The following is a 13,204-nucleotide window of genomic DNA, read 5'->3' as shown; positions in this document are numbered from 1 at the left end:
AGCACAGGCTGGGCGGGGTCCTGGGATGGAGGAGAGCGGAAATAGGGTCTGTAGACCAGAAACTAAGCTGGGGTCCCTTCTGGCCATGTGGCTGATCCAGACTAGGAGGAGTTAAACTTCCCTGGAGAGAGCCGGAAAGTGGTCAGAGAGGAGCAGAAGGAGAGCAGAGCCAGGAAAAGGGAGGTGCCATGGCCTGGGCACTGCACGAAGAGACCAGGAAAAGGGCTGCGGGCGGGACATGAGAGAAGCCAGGGCACAGAAGACAAGCTTCCCCCCTTCAGTAAAATAAAGGGGAGGCAAGGGGAATGCCTGGCTTTTTTCTGTTTGTTTCTTTTTCTTTCTTTCTTTCTTTTTTTTTTTTTTTTTTGGAGATGGGATCTTAGTCTGTGGTTCAGGCTGACCTTGAACTCACTTTGTAGCCTGCTCCGGCCTCACACTCGCAGCAATCCTTCTGCCTCAGCCTCCCGAGTGCTAGGATTACAGGTGTGTGCCACCGTGTCCAGTTGGCTTCTAGCTTTAAAGCAGTGTGTACTCACACCTGTGCACCAACATACGCACATACATGTGCATTCACTCTAGAGTCCTGCGCATTCACTCTGGGGTCATCATAGAGTCCAATCCACATCCACCCTTACTAACTCTAGGCTGCTCACGAACAAGATGCCCCCACAAATGTAAGGCCTCAAGAGGCATGACCAGGACAAGCAAGCAGATAGACAAGTCTGTCTGCATGGAGACCACTGGAAGAAATGATGTCAGGCAGAGGAGCCCGGAAGCCAATCTGGTTACGGCAGGTTCCAGGAGGAGGGGAGTTGTGCCCCCCATAAAGCGGCAGGGAGCTGGACCCCGAGTCCTGCATCTTTCCGGAGACCCCATCCTGATCCTTTCTTGTCAGCGTGGCCCCCATCTCCTTTCTCTGTCCTTTTCCTCTCCACAAATAAAGCGTCTTCCTTTCCTTAAGCTTCCTCCCTCTCCTTGTCTTGGGGGCTTGGGTCCCCGTGGTTGGGCTGCAGGCAACCGAGCAGGGATGCAGGTCGCCCCGATGAAGCATCTTGGTGCACTGGCCGGAAAGGTAAGACTTGGTCATTCTAATGTTTTATTGAGCCAATTGTTAGTGGGGTGGGGGAGGGGCAGCTGGACCTCGGAGCAGCCGCGCTGGTCCCGGATGCTACAGTGGTACCGCGGGATCCGCTGAGCTTGTGCGGTGTTTGGAGCAAGTGGGGGCGAGGGCGCTCCCTTGCAGGAAGCTATGGGACACTGCAGGGACCATGGTTGCTGAGGGCTCAACAGAGGGCAGAGAGGGATTCTGGGGGTGCGGGGGTGGGGTTCTATCTTTCCACAGAGGCGCTGCACACCTTCCTTTTGAAATTGAGAAAAAAAAAAAAATAGAAAAGCAAATCTCACAGGAACCTGGAGGTTCAGTGTCGAAGGTCCATGGCTGTGCCAGCCTGACCTGTCCAGTCATGGCCCTGCCACTGCTTAACATCCTTCCTGTCCCTCATGCCACCCTGCAGCCTGCTGTGCCCATGATCTACACCTGGGACAGCTCCATCGGCCGCAGAGGAAGCAGGTTGGTGCTGATCAGCACTGGTGGGTCCTGCTGCTCCAGGGCGGGAGACCAAGGCCCTGGCTCCTGGAGATCAAGTCACCTTTCTCCAGCTCCTGCCTGGGGCTCCTTCCCCAATCTCTTCTGCACCCATCTGTCCACGGGGGCGGGTGGGGCAGCTGTGGGGACCTGGCTCTCAGCACGGCCCCTGGGCTGGGTGTGTGGTGGTTCTGGCCCCGGGCAGTGGTTGTGCTCCCTCCCCAGCCACCTGCTCAGCCCAGCTGGGCATCTGTGAGCTCAGCTCAGGGACACAGATGTCCTAGCCTGACCGCTGCTGGGTGGATGGTTCGCACCCTGGAGAGCCATCATCACATCTGACTCCTGGACATTTTCCACTGCACAAAACTGACACTGTGGCTGTGACACAGGCTCTATCTTTCCTGCACCCTGGACTGGCCCTGGACTCTGATGGCCCAGGGGGCCTCCCCGCACTACTCAGGGGCCAGAGAAACAGCGTGGAGTGAACACCTGAGGGGTACACTTCAGTGTCTATGGAGGAGGTGACCCCAGGTGGCAGCTGCAGATCTGGGGACCTGCTCTTGGTGTCCTTGCTTAATATATATATTTTTTAAATCCAGGAGATTAAGCTCAGTGGCATAAGCACCTGCCTGCAAACTCGAGGTCATGAATTGGGTCCCCTGGTACCAGAAAAAAAAAAAAAAAAGAAAGAGAGAAAAAACAAAAAGAAAAAGAATCCCCACAGTGCTGGGTACAGGGCCCAGGCTGTGTTCTGCAAGTGCTTTTTGTCCTGTTCTGTTCTTTGGCTAATTAGACGGAGCCCGCCTACAGAGGGAAGCCCACCAGCCCTGCAGCCACCATATTCTCACTCCCTTGTCAACCTCACCCAAGGCACACACACAGACGTCCCAGAGCAATTCATGAGTGGAATCCTCGAAACCCCTGGCCCAGCTCAGTCGACAGGAAGTAGTCCAGCTGGCACAGGAAGTTACCCCTCGACCGCAGAACCAGAAACTCGCAGTTCTGAGCAGCTCGGTGTGTGAACCTCAGGTCTCCCTTTGTTGTCCAGGCTGACAGTGCTGTGTGTGTACGTGTGTGTGTGTGTGCAAGTGTGTGTACCACTGTTTGCTCATCCCCTGCCTGGTGATGAATTTCTGATCCTGTGGGCTGGTGTGAGCGATGCTGCTGTGAGCACAGCTGTGCACACACTAGGCCACTTGCCCACGCACTCCAAGGGGCTGCTGGGTCCTGATTAGAAGAGGGCAGCCCCATGGGCAGCTCGAAGCTCCTATCCAGAAACAATCTGATCTTTTTGAGACTGCGTTGGGGATTTGCTGCTGCCCAGAGCAGGACCCAGCCAGAGCCTTCAGTATGTGGAGGGGACAGAGCCAGGGCCACTCCCCGCTCTGTCCCCACCCAGCCTGGCCTCCCTCTCTCCACCCCTCCCCTCTGTGACCATCCATTATCCCAGTGACGCGTGGGCCGGATTCTGCTCCCAACATGGCCCAGTCCAGTTGACTCAGAAACTCAGCTGTGTGACACGGAGTTTCATAACAGAAACTGGAGTGGCACTGGCTGGCGGTGCTGGGCTGCGGGCCCCCGACCCTCATGCTGCTGCTCATGTGGTGCATGCCTGAGACGCCACGCTTCCTCCTGTCTCAGCACAAGCTCCTGGAGGCCAGGAGCGCCATGTGCTTCCTGTGGGGCTCCGAAGCAGACTGGGAAGAGCCTCCCATTGGGGCCGAGTACCAGGTAAGGGCCTGGGAGCTGCAGCTGGGGCCCAGGAGAGATGGGGCAGGGCCGGGTGGTATGGCCTGATCTCATAGCCAGCGCACCTGTGCTGTGCTGTCGGGACAGGCAGAAGCTGGCTGGAGCCCCCCTAGCCTCAGAGGTCACCGGGAAAGCCTGCACCTCAATTCCTGCTGTCCCGGGAAGAGAAAGCCCACCCTGGACAGGGGCCATACAAATGCAGCATAGAGGACCTGAGACTTAACCAGGGTAGGACGGGAGGTTACATCTGGATGGTGGAGCAGGTGTGGCACCCATACTGTCAGCACTCAGGAGGCTGAGACAAGGAGATCACCTTGAGTTTGAGGCCAGCCTGACCTATGAACTACTTTTTGAGAGAAGTGAGAACTTCTCTCAAAAAAAAAAAAAAAAAAAGAAAAACAAAAAAGAGATTGTGGAGTCAGACTGCACTCCCTGGCTCTGTGGGGCCTTGGTTTGTTCTGCTCGCTGGGGTCTGGCACCCACCAGTGGTGGTGCCATGATGTGGACCAGAGCCTGTGGGAGGGACCTAGCCAGGGCCTGATCCAAGGTGAGCACTGGGTGTGTTGAAGGGGACCAGGCCTCAGAGAATAGAATGTTCTTTGCCAAAGTCTTCAGGGAACCTGTCTGCGGGGGAAGCAAAGAGTCTCACCTTGTGCACAGGGCTCCTCTGCACACCTGAGACTGAGGTGGGCAGGGACTGGATGCCAAGGCTGCCTCTGAGCTTTAGGAGAGTAGCTCAGAAAGGGGTCGGGGTGGAGAGACACTGACAGCCATGCCCCTCATCTCCCTGGGAGCAGGGCTTCCAGCTGACCCTGCTGAGGCACCCAGGCATCTACAAGCCCTTCATCATTGGCATTTCACTGATGGCCTTCCAGCAGCTGTCCGGGATCAACGCTATCATGTTCTACACAGAAACCATCTTCGAGGAGGCCAAGTTCAAGGTAAGAGGCCTCAGCCCAGCCTGCCTCATGCAGAGTCCACATGGGTGGTGCCACCTCCTGGAGCCCAGGGCCTCGTCACCCAGCACAGGAGCAGGGAATGCAAGAGTCACCTCTGGGTGGCCCCCTGAGCAGCCCCACCCCTGTGTCCCCCCAGAACAGCAACCTGGCCTCGGTCATTGTGGGTGCCATCCAAGTGCTGTTCACGGGCATCGCAGCCCTCATCATGGATCGAGCAGGGCGGAGGCTGCTCCTGATCCTGTCAGGTGAGACTCCAGGGCTCAGCCCTGCACGGGGTATCACACGCCAGAGGCCACCAAGGCCCACAGATATAGCCAGACATTGCTTAGGGCCAGGGAACCTGCAAGAAGGGCCATCAGGGCTGCCGCTCACATCAGAAGACAGAGCTGAGGAAGTGGGGGTGGAGTGAATCAGACCACGTGTTCCTCTTTGGTGAGTGCCTTCTCTGAGCCTCAGTTTCCCACTCTGTGTAGTGGGGCGAATGGCAGCAGCTGTCTTAGGACTGAGGTGTGGCTCATATGAGCCTCAGCCTGGTTGCTGTGAGGCAGGGCAGACTCACTGCCCCTACTCTGTCAGGCTGGGGTAGGAAGAGAGGCCGCTTGGAAGTGTCCCCCCAGGCAGTCAAGGCCCAGTCAGGGATCCCAAGCCACAGTGCCAGGACACCCAGCCAACCGTGCTTAGGGAGCCAGGCCTGCCCCTCTGAGGTGCCCAGGCTTCGCTGTGGGGCCCCTGCCCATCTGCAGGCATGGTCATGGTGTTCAGCACCAGCGCCTTCGGCACCTACTTCAAGCTGACCCAGAGTGGCTCCGGCAACTCCTCCCATGTGAACCTCTCAGCCTCTGTCTCCGCTGAGCCCATGTATGCTGGCGTGGGGCTGGCCTGGCTGGCTGTGGGCAGCGTGTGCGCATCACCAACGACCTCTGGGCCGAGGACACAGAGGCACCCAGTACCTGGTGCCCAGCACCTGGCAAGGTGACACTCACGTCACGGCACCAGGAGCCACAGATTGGAAGCCCGAAGAGAAGGGAAAGCAAGTGGCCTTGGGGTGCAGATGAATGAGGAGCCTCACACACTGTGGGCGGGTGGCTCATCATGCGGGTTGTAGGACATAGCACAGCAAATCCTCTAAACACCCCTAAACACCAAGGCATGGTGGCCCACACCTGTAACCCCAGCACTGAGGCAGGAGGATCACTGCAAGTTCGAGACCAGCCTGGGCTACAAAGTGAGCCCAAGGCCAGCCTGATCTGCATAGTTAGACCCAGCTCAAAAAGACAAACACAAGGGCTGAGCATTTAACTCAGTGGCACAAGCACCTGCCTGGTGGCTACCAGATGGTGAGTTCAATCCCAGTACCAAAAAAAACCCCAGAAAAACGAAAAAACTGGACCTGTCCTCTCATCCAGCCTCCAGCCGCTTTGTCCCTTCTGCCTGTGGCCCTCAGTCTCGATGACCACAGCTCTGTCCAAATTATCAAGGCTGCTCTGCCAATGCTGGGCCTTTCTTGTCAGGATTCTCCCCATGAGTATTTTCAAAGCCAGGGGGAAGTGTGATGGGAACCGCAAGGAATCTGCACACACTTTTGGAAACATGGAGGCTTCAGGTCCACCATCAGTCAGCCTCACCGATGACACAGGCTTCCTCCACTTGTCAGGCCTGCTTTTCTGGCTTTTAGTTTGAAAGTCTTGTGTATTTTTTCTGTAGTTTGATTCCTGGGCACTTGATATCCTGATGTTGTAGTTACTGTTTTACGTTTCTGTTTCACTGACCTAGAAAAATTCCACTGAGTTTTATACATCAGCCCCTTGCCCCTTAGCCTTGCTAAATTAATTTAGCTACTACTGTAGGATGGATGTCCATATGTACATATTTATCTTCAGACAGGTTTGCACTACATAGCTCAGGCTGGAGTTGAACTCACTGTATATCAGGCTGGCCTGAAACTTGCTGTGATCCTCCTGCCTCAGCCTCCTGAACGCTGGGATTCCAGGCGTGTGAGATGGGGTCTCCTTCAGTGAAGCTTCTCCCCTCTTCCTTGTCCAGCCACTTTGCACCAGCGGGACCTCCTGCCCAGTGCTGGGGAGGGGACAGTGAGGGTGGTGTCCTTGCCGTGCCCCAACCTGGGAGCCCCCACGCAGTGGGCATCAGCGCAGCCCTGCACAGCTGGTCTCACTCAGGGTCGCAACCTGCCCTGTGCCTCATCTCTGAGGTTCTGCTTAGTAACAAGTGGTGAGCATCCTCCGAAGCCTTTGCTGTCTGTGGACCGATCACAGGCTTCGTTTTTATTCTGTTGCTATGGTAACTGCACATCCGACATTATTTTCTTTTTGTTGGTACCGGTTTGTAATATGAATTGATTATGCTCATCGTGGGGAACTGGTCCTTCCCCTCCCTCTTCTCCCCCTCCATCTCTTGATCCCCCTCCCCTTTGAGGAAGATTCGTCTCCCTGTTTCCTAAGATCGATCTTGTATTTTGCTCTTTATTTACACTTTGAGTTTCTCATATAAGAGAAACCATGTGATATCCAAGCTCATGCATCTGATTTGTTTCCCTAAACATTACGGCCTGAAGGTGCATCCATTTTCCCACAGGTGACTCCTTATCATTCTTCGTGGCAGAGTAGTACTCCATCCCTGATCTCGGAACAGCAGACTGACCTTGCACTCCTGGGACAACTGCAGTCCCCCAGACAGTCCCCTGGACACTAGTTCTATATATATATATATATATTTTTTTTAAATTTTATTTAAGGAGGAAAAAAAAGGTATAAATTTTTCAGAAAAAATAAACAGTAGGAAATCACTAGTTAATAGATCACATATTGTCATCTTAGAAATAGTTGTTCAAGTTACAAAATTAAAGCATATAAAGTGGGCTTTCAAACAGTGAGACTGCAAACAGTTCTGTTCAATGATCCAACAAAACTCAGTAATATGGTTATCTATCTTATACACTTAAATATACATATAGTTATATACTTTAGAGCACTTTCTTTTCCTCTATTTTTTACAATGACAATTACACATTTTGGGTTTTATTACTCCCACAGTTCTTATTACTTTTTTTTGAAAAGAATAAAACCAAATGTGACATAACAAAACAGAGTCAGTCAAATCAAAAGGATGGACATAGTACATAATGTAAAAACAGAATACAAGGTGATCAACAATGGTTACCATAATGCCTCTTGCTATCTTAAAAAGAATTGCCTATATCATCAGTTATAATAAAATTGAACAAAACACCAAAGAACAAAACCAATAAAACCAAAACATTGGAGACATTACAGGACTTCAAAAGAAGATAATAATCAAACCAGAATGGGCGTCATAGTGAATCTTATTGTCTTCACAGTTTTTCCCTATTCTCTCAAACTTGGTACTATCAAGCAAAACAGAATGGAAGGAAAATCAGTCAAAACAAGATGGTGAGAGCAATACAGGGTTTCAAATCAAGCTAATAGGAAATCAAAGTGGGTTACTATAATATATCTTGCTATTTTATTTATTTTTTCTTAATTAAAAAGATAAAAATAAAAAAGTAAATAATAAAAAAGGAGATTGAGATAAAACAGGACATAACAACAAAACAATATAGGCCAGAACATAACCATTTAAGCAAAATAGTGTTGCACCATAAGATATCCTGACATAAAAGTAGTTACCATAGTGTCTCTTTCCTTGAAATCTTTGAGTATAACTTCATATACTGTAGCATCAAACATATCAAGACAATGTAAAACCATTCAAGAAAATGACAGTATTACAGGGTATTTAGAACCAACTAACAGAAAATGAACAATGGTTTCTGTATAATCTCCTTGTCTATAAAAGTTTTTGTTGATATCATCACATATAATGAAATCCAATAAAATACAACATGTTAAGACCAATGGAGACACAAGAACAAAAGCTTGATGGGACTTCAGAACAAGATGATTTAAATCAGCAATAGCTATTATGATGTCTTGTTTTCTTCAAAATAGCTGTTCATACCATCCAACCTTCTCTGCCTCATTTTTGTTGAGCTCTTTTTCTGTCATTAGTTGTCAGTTTGTCTTCTTCATTTCACTTTCTGCTCCATTCATGGTGGCCGCTCTGCCACTGTTTCTGGAATCTTGGTATTTTTCTTTTTGAGATTATCCTGCAGTATTCTCTGTAGAGTTGAATTGGTGGTTGCAAATTTCTCTAGTTCCTCTTTATCCTGGAAGCACCTTGTTTCTCCATTAGTTTCTAGGGACAGTTGTGCAGGATATCTCAATCTTGGCTGGAGGTTATTATCTTTCAAAGCTTGAACATAAAAGAAGAAGTAGGGACATAAACAAGTGAACTACAAAAGCTACTCACAGAAATAATCCAGGAGAATTTTCCTAATTTAGCAAAAGGTAAAGATACTCAGATGTATGAGGCATACAGGACCCCAGCTACCTACAACCCAAACAGAGCAACACCCAGGCATATAATAATAAAAATTCCAGAAATTCAATACAAGAACAGAATATTAAAAGCTGTCAGAGACAAGAAACAGACCACTTACAAGGGAACACCCATCAGAATTACAGCAGATTTCTCTGCACAAACCATCAAATCACGAAGAGCGTGGGGGGAAATAATTCAAGCTTTGAAAGATAATAACCTCCAGCCAAGATTGAGATATCCTGCACAACTGTCCCTGGAAATTGATGGAAAAACAAGGTGCTTCCAGGATAAAGAGGAACTGGGGGAATTTGCAACCACCAATTCAACTCTACAGAAAGTTTTGCAGGATATTCTAAAAAAAGAAAAATACAAAGAATCCAGAAATAGTGGCGGGGAGGCCACAATGAATGGAGCAGAGAACAAAATGAAGAAGACAAACTGATAGCCACTGACAGAAAAAGAGCTCAACAGAAATGAGACAGAGAAGATTGGATGATAGGAGCAACTAATTTGGAGAAAATGACATCTTAATAGGTAAAACTGATTTAGTATCATCTTGTTTTGAAGTCTCATCTAGCTTTTGTTCTTCTGTCTCCAATGGTCTAAATAGGTTGTATCTTATTGGATTTTATTATGTACGATAGTATAAGCAAAAACCTTTTAAAGACAAGGAGATTATACAGAAACCATTGTTCATTTTCTGTTAGTTGATTCTAAATACTCTGTAATGCTGTCAATCTCTTAAATGGTTTTACATTGTTTTGATATACTTAATGCTACAGTATATGAAGTTGTACTCAAGGATTTCAAGGAAAGAGACAATATGGTAACTACTTTTAGGTCAGGATTATCTGGTGGTGAAACACTATTCTGCTTAAATGGTTATGTTTTGATTTGCACTGTTTCGCTGTTATGCCCTCTTTTATGTCAATCTCCTTTTTTTATTATTTACTTTTTTATTTTTATCCTTTTAATTAAAGGAAAAAAATAGCAGGATATATTATAGTAACCCACTTTGACTTTCCATTATCTCAATTTAAAGCCCTGTATTACTCTCACCATCTTGTTTTTGACTGATGTTCCCCTATTCTGTTTTGCTGGATAGTATCAGGTTTGAAAGTTTAAGCAACAGCTGTGAAGATAATGAGATTCATTATAACGCCCATTCTCGTTGACTTTTATCTACTTTTGAAGACCTACAATGTCTCCAATGCTTTGGTTTTGTTGGTTTTATTCTTTACTGTTTTGTTCAATCGTATTATAACTAATGATATAGGCAATTCTATTAGAGATAGCGGGAGGCATTATGGTAACCATTGTTGATCACCTTGTATTATGTTTTTACATTATCTATTATGTCCACCCTTTTGACTTGACCGATTCTATTCTGTTATGTCACATTTGGTTTTACTCTCTTCCAAAAAAGTAATAAGAACCGTGGGAGCAATGAAACCCAAAATGTGTAATAGTCATTGTACAAAAGAGAGGAAAAGAAAGTGCTCTAAACTATATAACTGCATGTATATTTAAGTGTATAAGATAGAAAATGATATCACAGAGTTTTATTGGATCATTGAACAGAACTGTTTGCAGTATCATTGTTGGAATGTCCACTTTACAAGCTTTAATTTTGTGACTTGAACAATTATTTCTAAGATGACAATATGTAATCCATTAACTAATGATTTCCTACTGTTTATTTTTTTTCTGTAAATCTGTATAACTTGTACCCTTTCTCTGCTTTTTTTTCTTTTCTCCTTAAATAAAATTAAAAAAATTTTAAAAAAACAGATAATCTATCCTTAGTTTCTTTCAAGCTGTTATGCCAGCTTTCAATAGAGTTTTTATTTTCCTGGTAATCTCTTTGAATCTGCTTCACGTATTCTATGTTTTCTCCATTTTCTCCATCAAACAATTCTCCCCTTTTTTTCTCTTCTTTCATTCCACCAACTGTTTTTTCTTGGGCGGTGATTAGCATTTCTCTAACTATTCTACTTATATCTTGCTTTATTTCTTTAAATACTTCACTTTTGAATTTGTCTATGAGGCTGCAGAGATATGGCTTTATGTCTATTGCTGCCGTGTCTGATATTGCATGTTTTCTGTCCTCATTCTCCTTTGCATTTACCTTTCCTGGATCAGTGTTCTCAGGACTGGGGACCTAGGACCCTTTCTTGTTGCCTCCTCTTCTCATATTTTTCGTTCCTTCTATACAGGCGTATATAGGAGGCACAGTTTCTTTCTTTGTGGGTTACAGTTTGTTTGAATTGTGCCAGCTAGGTGTTGCCGCCCACTGCACTAGGGAGACACAGACCAGGGCAGCATATGTTGGGCCTGCCCCTCCAGGTCAACCTACTAAAGGCTTCACTGCCAGGGGTGGGACCTGGTTTGGGCTAGCCTACTGGGTCTTAGTCCGTGGCTTCACCCAGGTCGGATGCTCCCCACCAATCCTGCTTGAGAGGGGAATATGCGAATAAAGTCACTGCAGCATCCTGTTCCAGCTAGTCTGCCCAGTCCCAGAATGTCCTCTGTTGGAGCCACCTAGTCTATGGAAGGGTCCCCGTTCCTCTCACTCACCACAGGTTGATGCAGGGCTCCCCACCAGTTCCACTCTCAATTCGGTTCGCTGATTCCCACTCTCAGAGCTTTCGCGTCTCTATCCTTGCTGTGCCGATTCAGATGCAGCAGTGGCAGCAGGAAATTCAAATTGTGGTTTCCAGAGGCATGGGTTCCAGCTTTGGCGCTGAGATTCGGCGCTGAGATACCTGTTCTGGTCATAGCATTGGGACTGCATTTCCAGTTGGTTTCTCTCAGCTTAGTTGGTTCCTGGGTCGGCAGAGTATATCTCCCCTTGCTTAGAACTCCTCACACTGCACCATTCCTGGATTCTAAGCTGGTTATCTCAGAGAGCCTCTATAGCTGCTGTTATCTATCCTCCATGTTCTCCTGGAAGTCTTCTCTTTATATATTAATGGACCAGATTCCCTGATGTGTTGTTAAGGACGTTCAGGTCTGTGTTTCTCAGCAGCTGTATTAGATTTCTGTAACTACAGTAGAACACCCCAGCAATTACCAAGACAATTTAGGGTGCTCAAGTAACCCCACCCATGGCTAGGGCAGGAGGTGTAGAGAACCTCACCTCAATGGGAAGAAAAGAGAGGGGGGCCAGGGACCCAAGGTGCCCCCGAAGCCAATGCCCCAGGGACCTGTGACCTCCTCCAGGCCACCCTGGAGACCAGAGCTTCAGCACGTGGCTTGGGGACACTCACTCAGTGCCAGGTCAGCGCCTGGGCCTCCTATGCCATCCCATCTGGCTGTAGTCTCGGGTCTCCATGACCCAGTGAAGCTACCTGGGCAAGACTGCCCTCAAGGGCTGCAAGGGCTGTGGTTGCCACTAACAGCAGGGTCTTTCAGCGACTCTTCCTTTTCATCTTGGTTTCAGGGTGGTTTTGTTGTTATTGCTATTGCATTAATAATGCTCTTTCATTCTTGTGGTTTTTTTTTCGTTTTTTGAGGCAAGGTCTTGTCACGTGGTCCAGGTTGGCCCTGAACTCCCCATGCAGCCTAGGTGGACCTCAGACTCAGGATCTTCCTGCCTCAGTCTCCTGAGTCTCTTTGTCTGAGCTGTACATGATGGCACCCCTTCTCTCTGTCCTGACATGGATGATGTATGCTTTCCCCCCTCTTCCTTTTCTTTGTTCATCCCCAACTGGAAATCTATCGGGGTGCATAGATTTCCTCAGATAACCAGTTTTTGGTTCCATTGATCTCTCTCTACTGTTTGTCCACCTCTACTTCATTTACATCCACTCTGTTTTTTCTTTTTGAGATGGTCTCGCTATGCAGGTCAGGCTAGCCTTGGGCTCACTTTGTAGCCCAGGTTGGTCTTGAACTTGCGAGGATCCTCCTGCCTCAGCCTCCCAAGTGCTGGGATTACAGGAGTGCGTCATCACACCCGGCTGCATCTACTCATATCCCATTAGTTTTCCTGTTTTGTTCGGCTTGGCGGGGCAGCTTTACATGCCTGGGTCTGGATCCCCAGCATGACTGGTCCTGGCTTCTGCCCAGCCCTCTCTGCGTGGGGGTCCTGGGTCTTGCTTCCTACTGCTTAGGGTGGGCTGGCCCAGGGTTTCCAGGCCAGAAATCCAAAGCTGAGACGGCTCTGGGTTTATGGCGATGAGCTCACACTGCCACCCTCACCCAGGGCTCGGATCCTGAGCGGGCCTGCGTGGCCGGGGGCAGTGACAGAAGGTGGCTGCCTCAGGCAGCGCCGCATGTGGCCACCGGGGGGCGGTGCAGCCCCAGAAGCGGCAACGCGGACAACTGTGTGCAGGACCCACTCCTTTGAGGATCCCGCCGTCCCACGGCCCCGCCTTTTCCCTCTGCTGGCTCCGCCCCCGTAGTAACCCCTCCGGCCCCGCCGTGTGTTCGTGGCCACCAGGGGGCGCCAGGCACTTGGAGACCAGGCGCCTGCCAGGGCAAGAGGAAGTGG

General features: G+C 48.7%; 1 protein-coding gene across 2 annotated transcripts; it reads left to right on the top strand.

Moving 5' to 3' along the window:
• The first annotated feature begins 3,092 nt into the window (after nucleotides 1-3,092).
• On the top strand, nucleotides 3,093-10,500 carry LOC101788254 (solute carrier family 2, facilitated glucose transporter member 8-like). 2 transcript variants are annotated; one of them, XM_063244321.1, is made up of 4 exons: nucleotides 3,093-3,316; nucleotides 4,132-4,275; nucleotides 4,430-4,538; nucleotides 6,886-10,500. In XM_063244321.1, the coding sequence occupies exons 1-4, from the start codon at nucleotides 3,173-3,175 to the stop codon at nucleotides 6,915-6,917; spliced, it is 429 nt and encodes a 142-aa protein (XP_063100391.1). In that variant the 5' UTR covers nucleotides 3,093-3,172; the 3' UTR covers nucleotides 6,918-10,500. The 2 variants fall into 2 exon arrangements, with proteins under 2 accessions (XP_063100391.1, XP_013011227.2); XM_013155773.2 differs by lacking the exon at nucleotides 6,886-10,500 and adding an exon at nucleotides 5,037-6,821 and having other exon boundaries at nucleotides 3,130-3,316.
• The last annotated feature ends 2,704 nt before the right edge of the window (nucleotides 10,501-13,204 follow it).

Source organism: Cavia porcellus, unplaced genomic scaffold (assembly GCF_034190915.1).
Source record: "Cavia porcellus strain 051 isolate PalLab524CR breed Dunkin Hartley unplaced genomic scaffold, mCavPor4.1 scaffold_49, whole genome shotgun sequence".
Classification (NCBI taxonomy): Eukaryota; Metazoa; Chordata; class Mammalia; order Rodentia; family Caviidae; genus Cavia; species Cavia porcellus.
The sequence above is the reverse complement of the archived record's forward strand: the minus strand, read 5'-3'. Positions and strand labels throughout refer to the sequence as shown.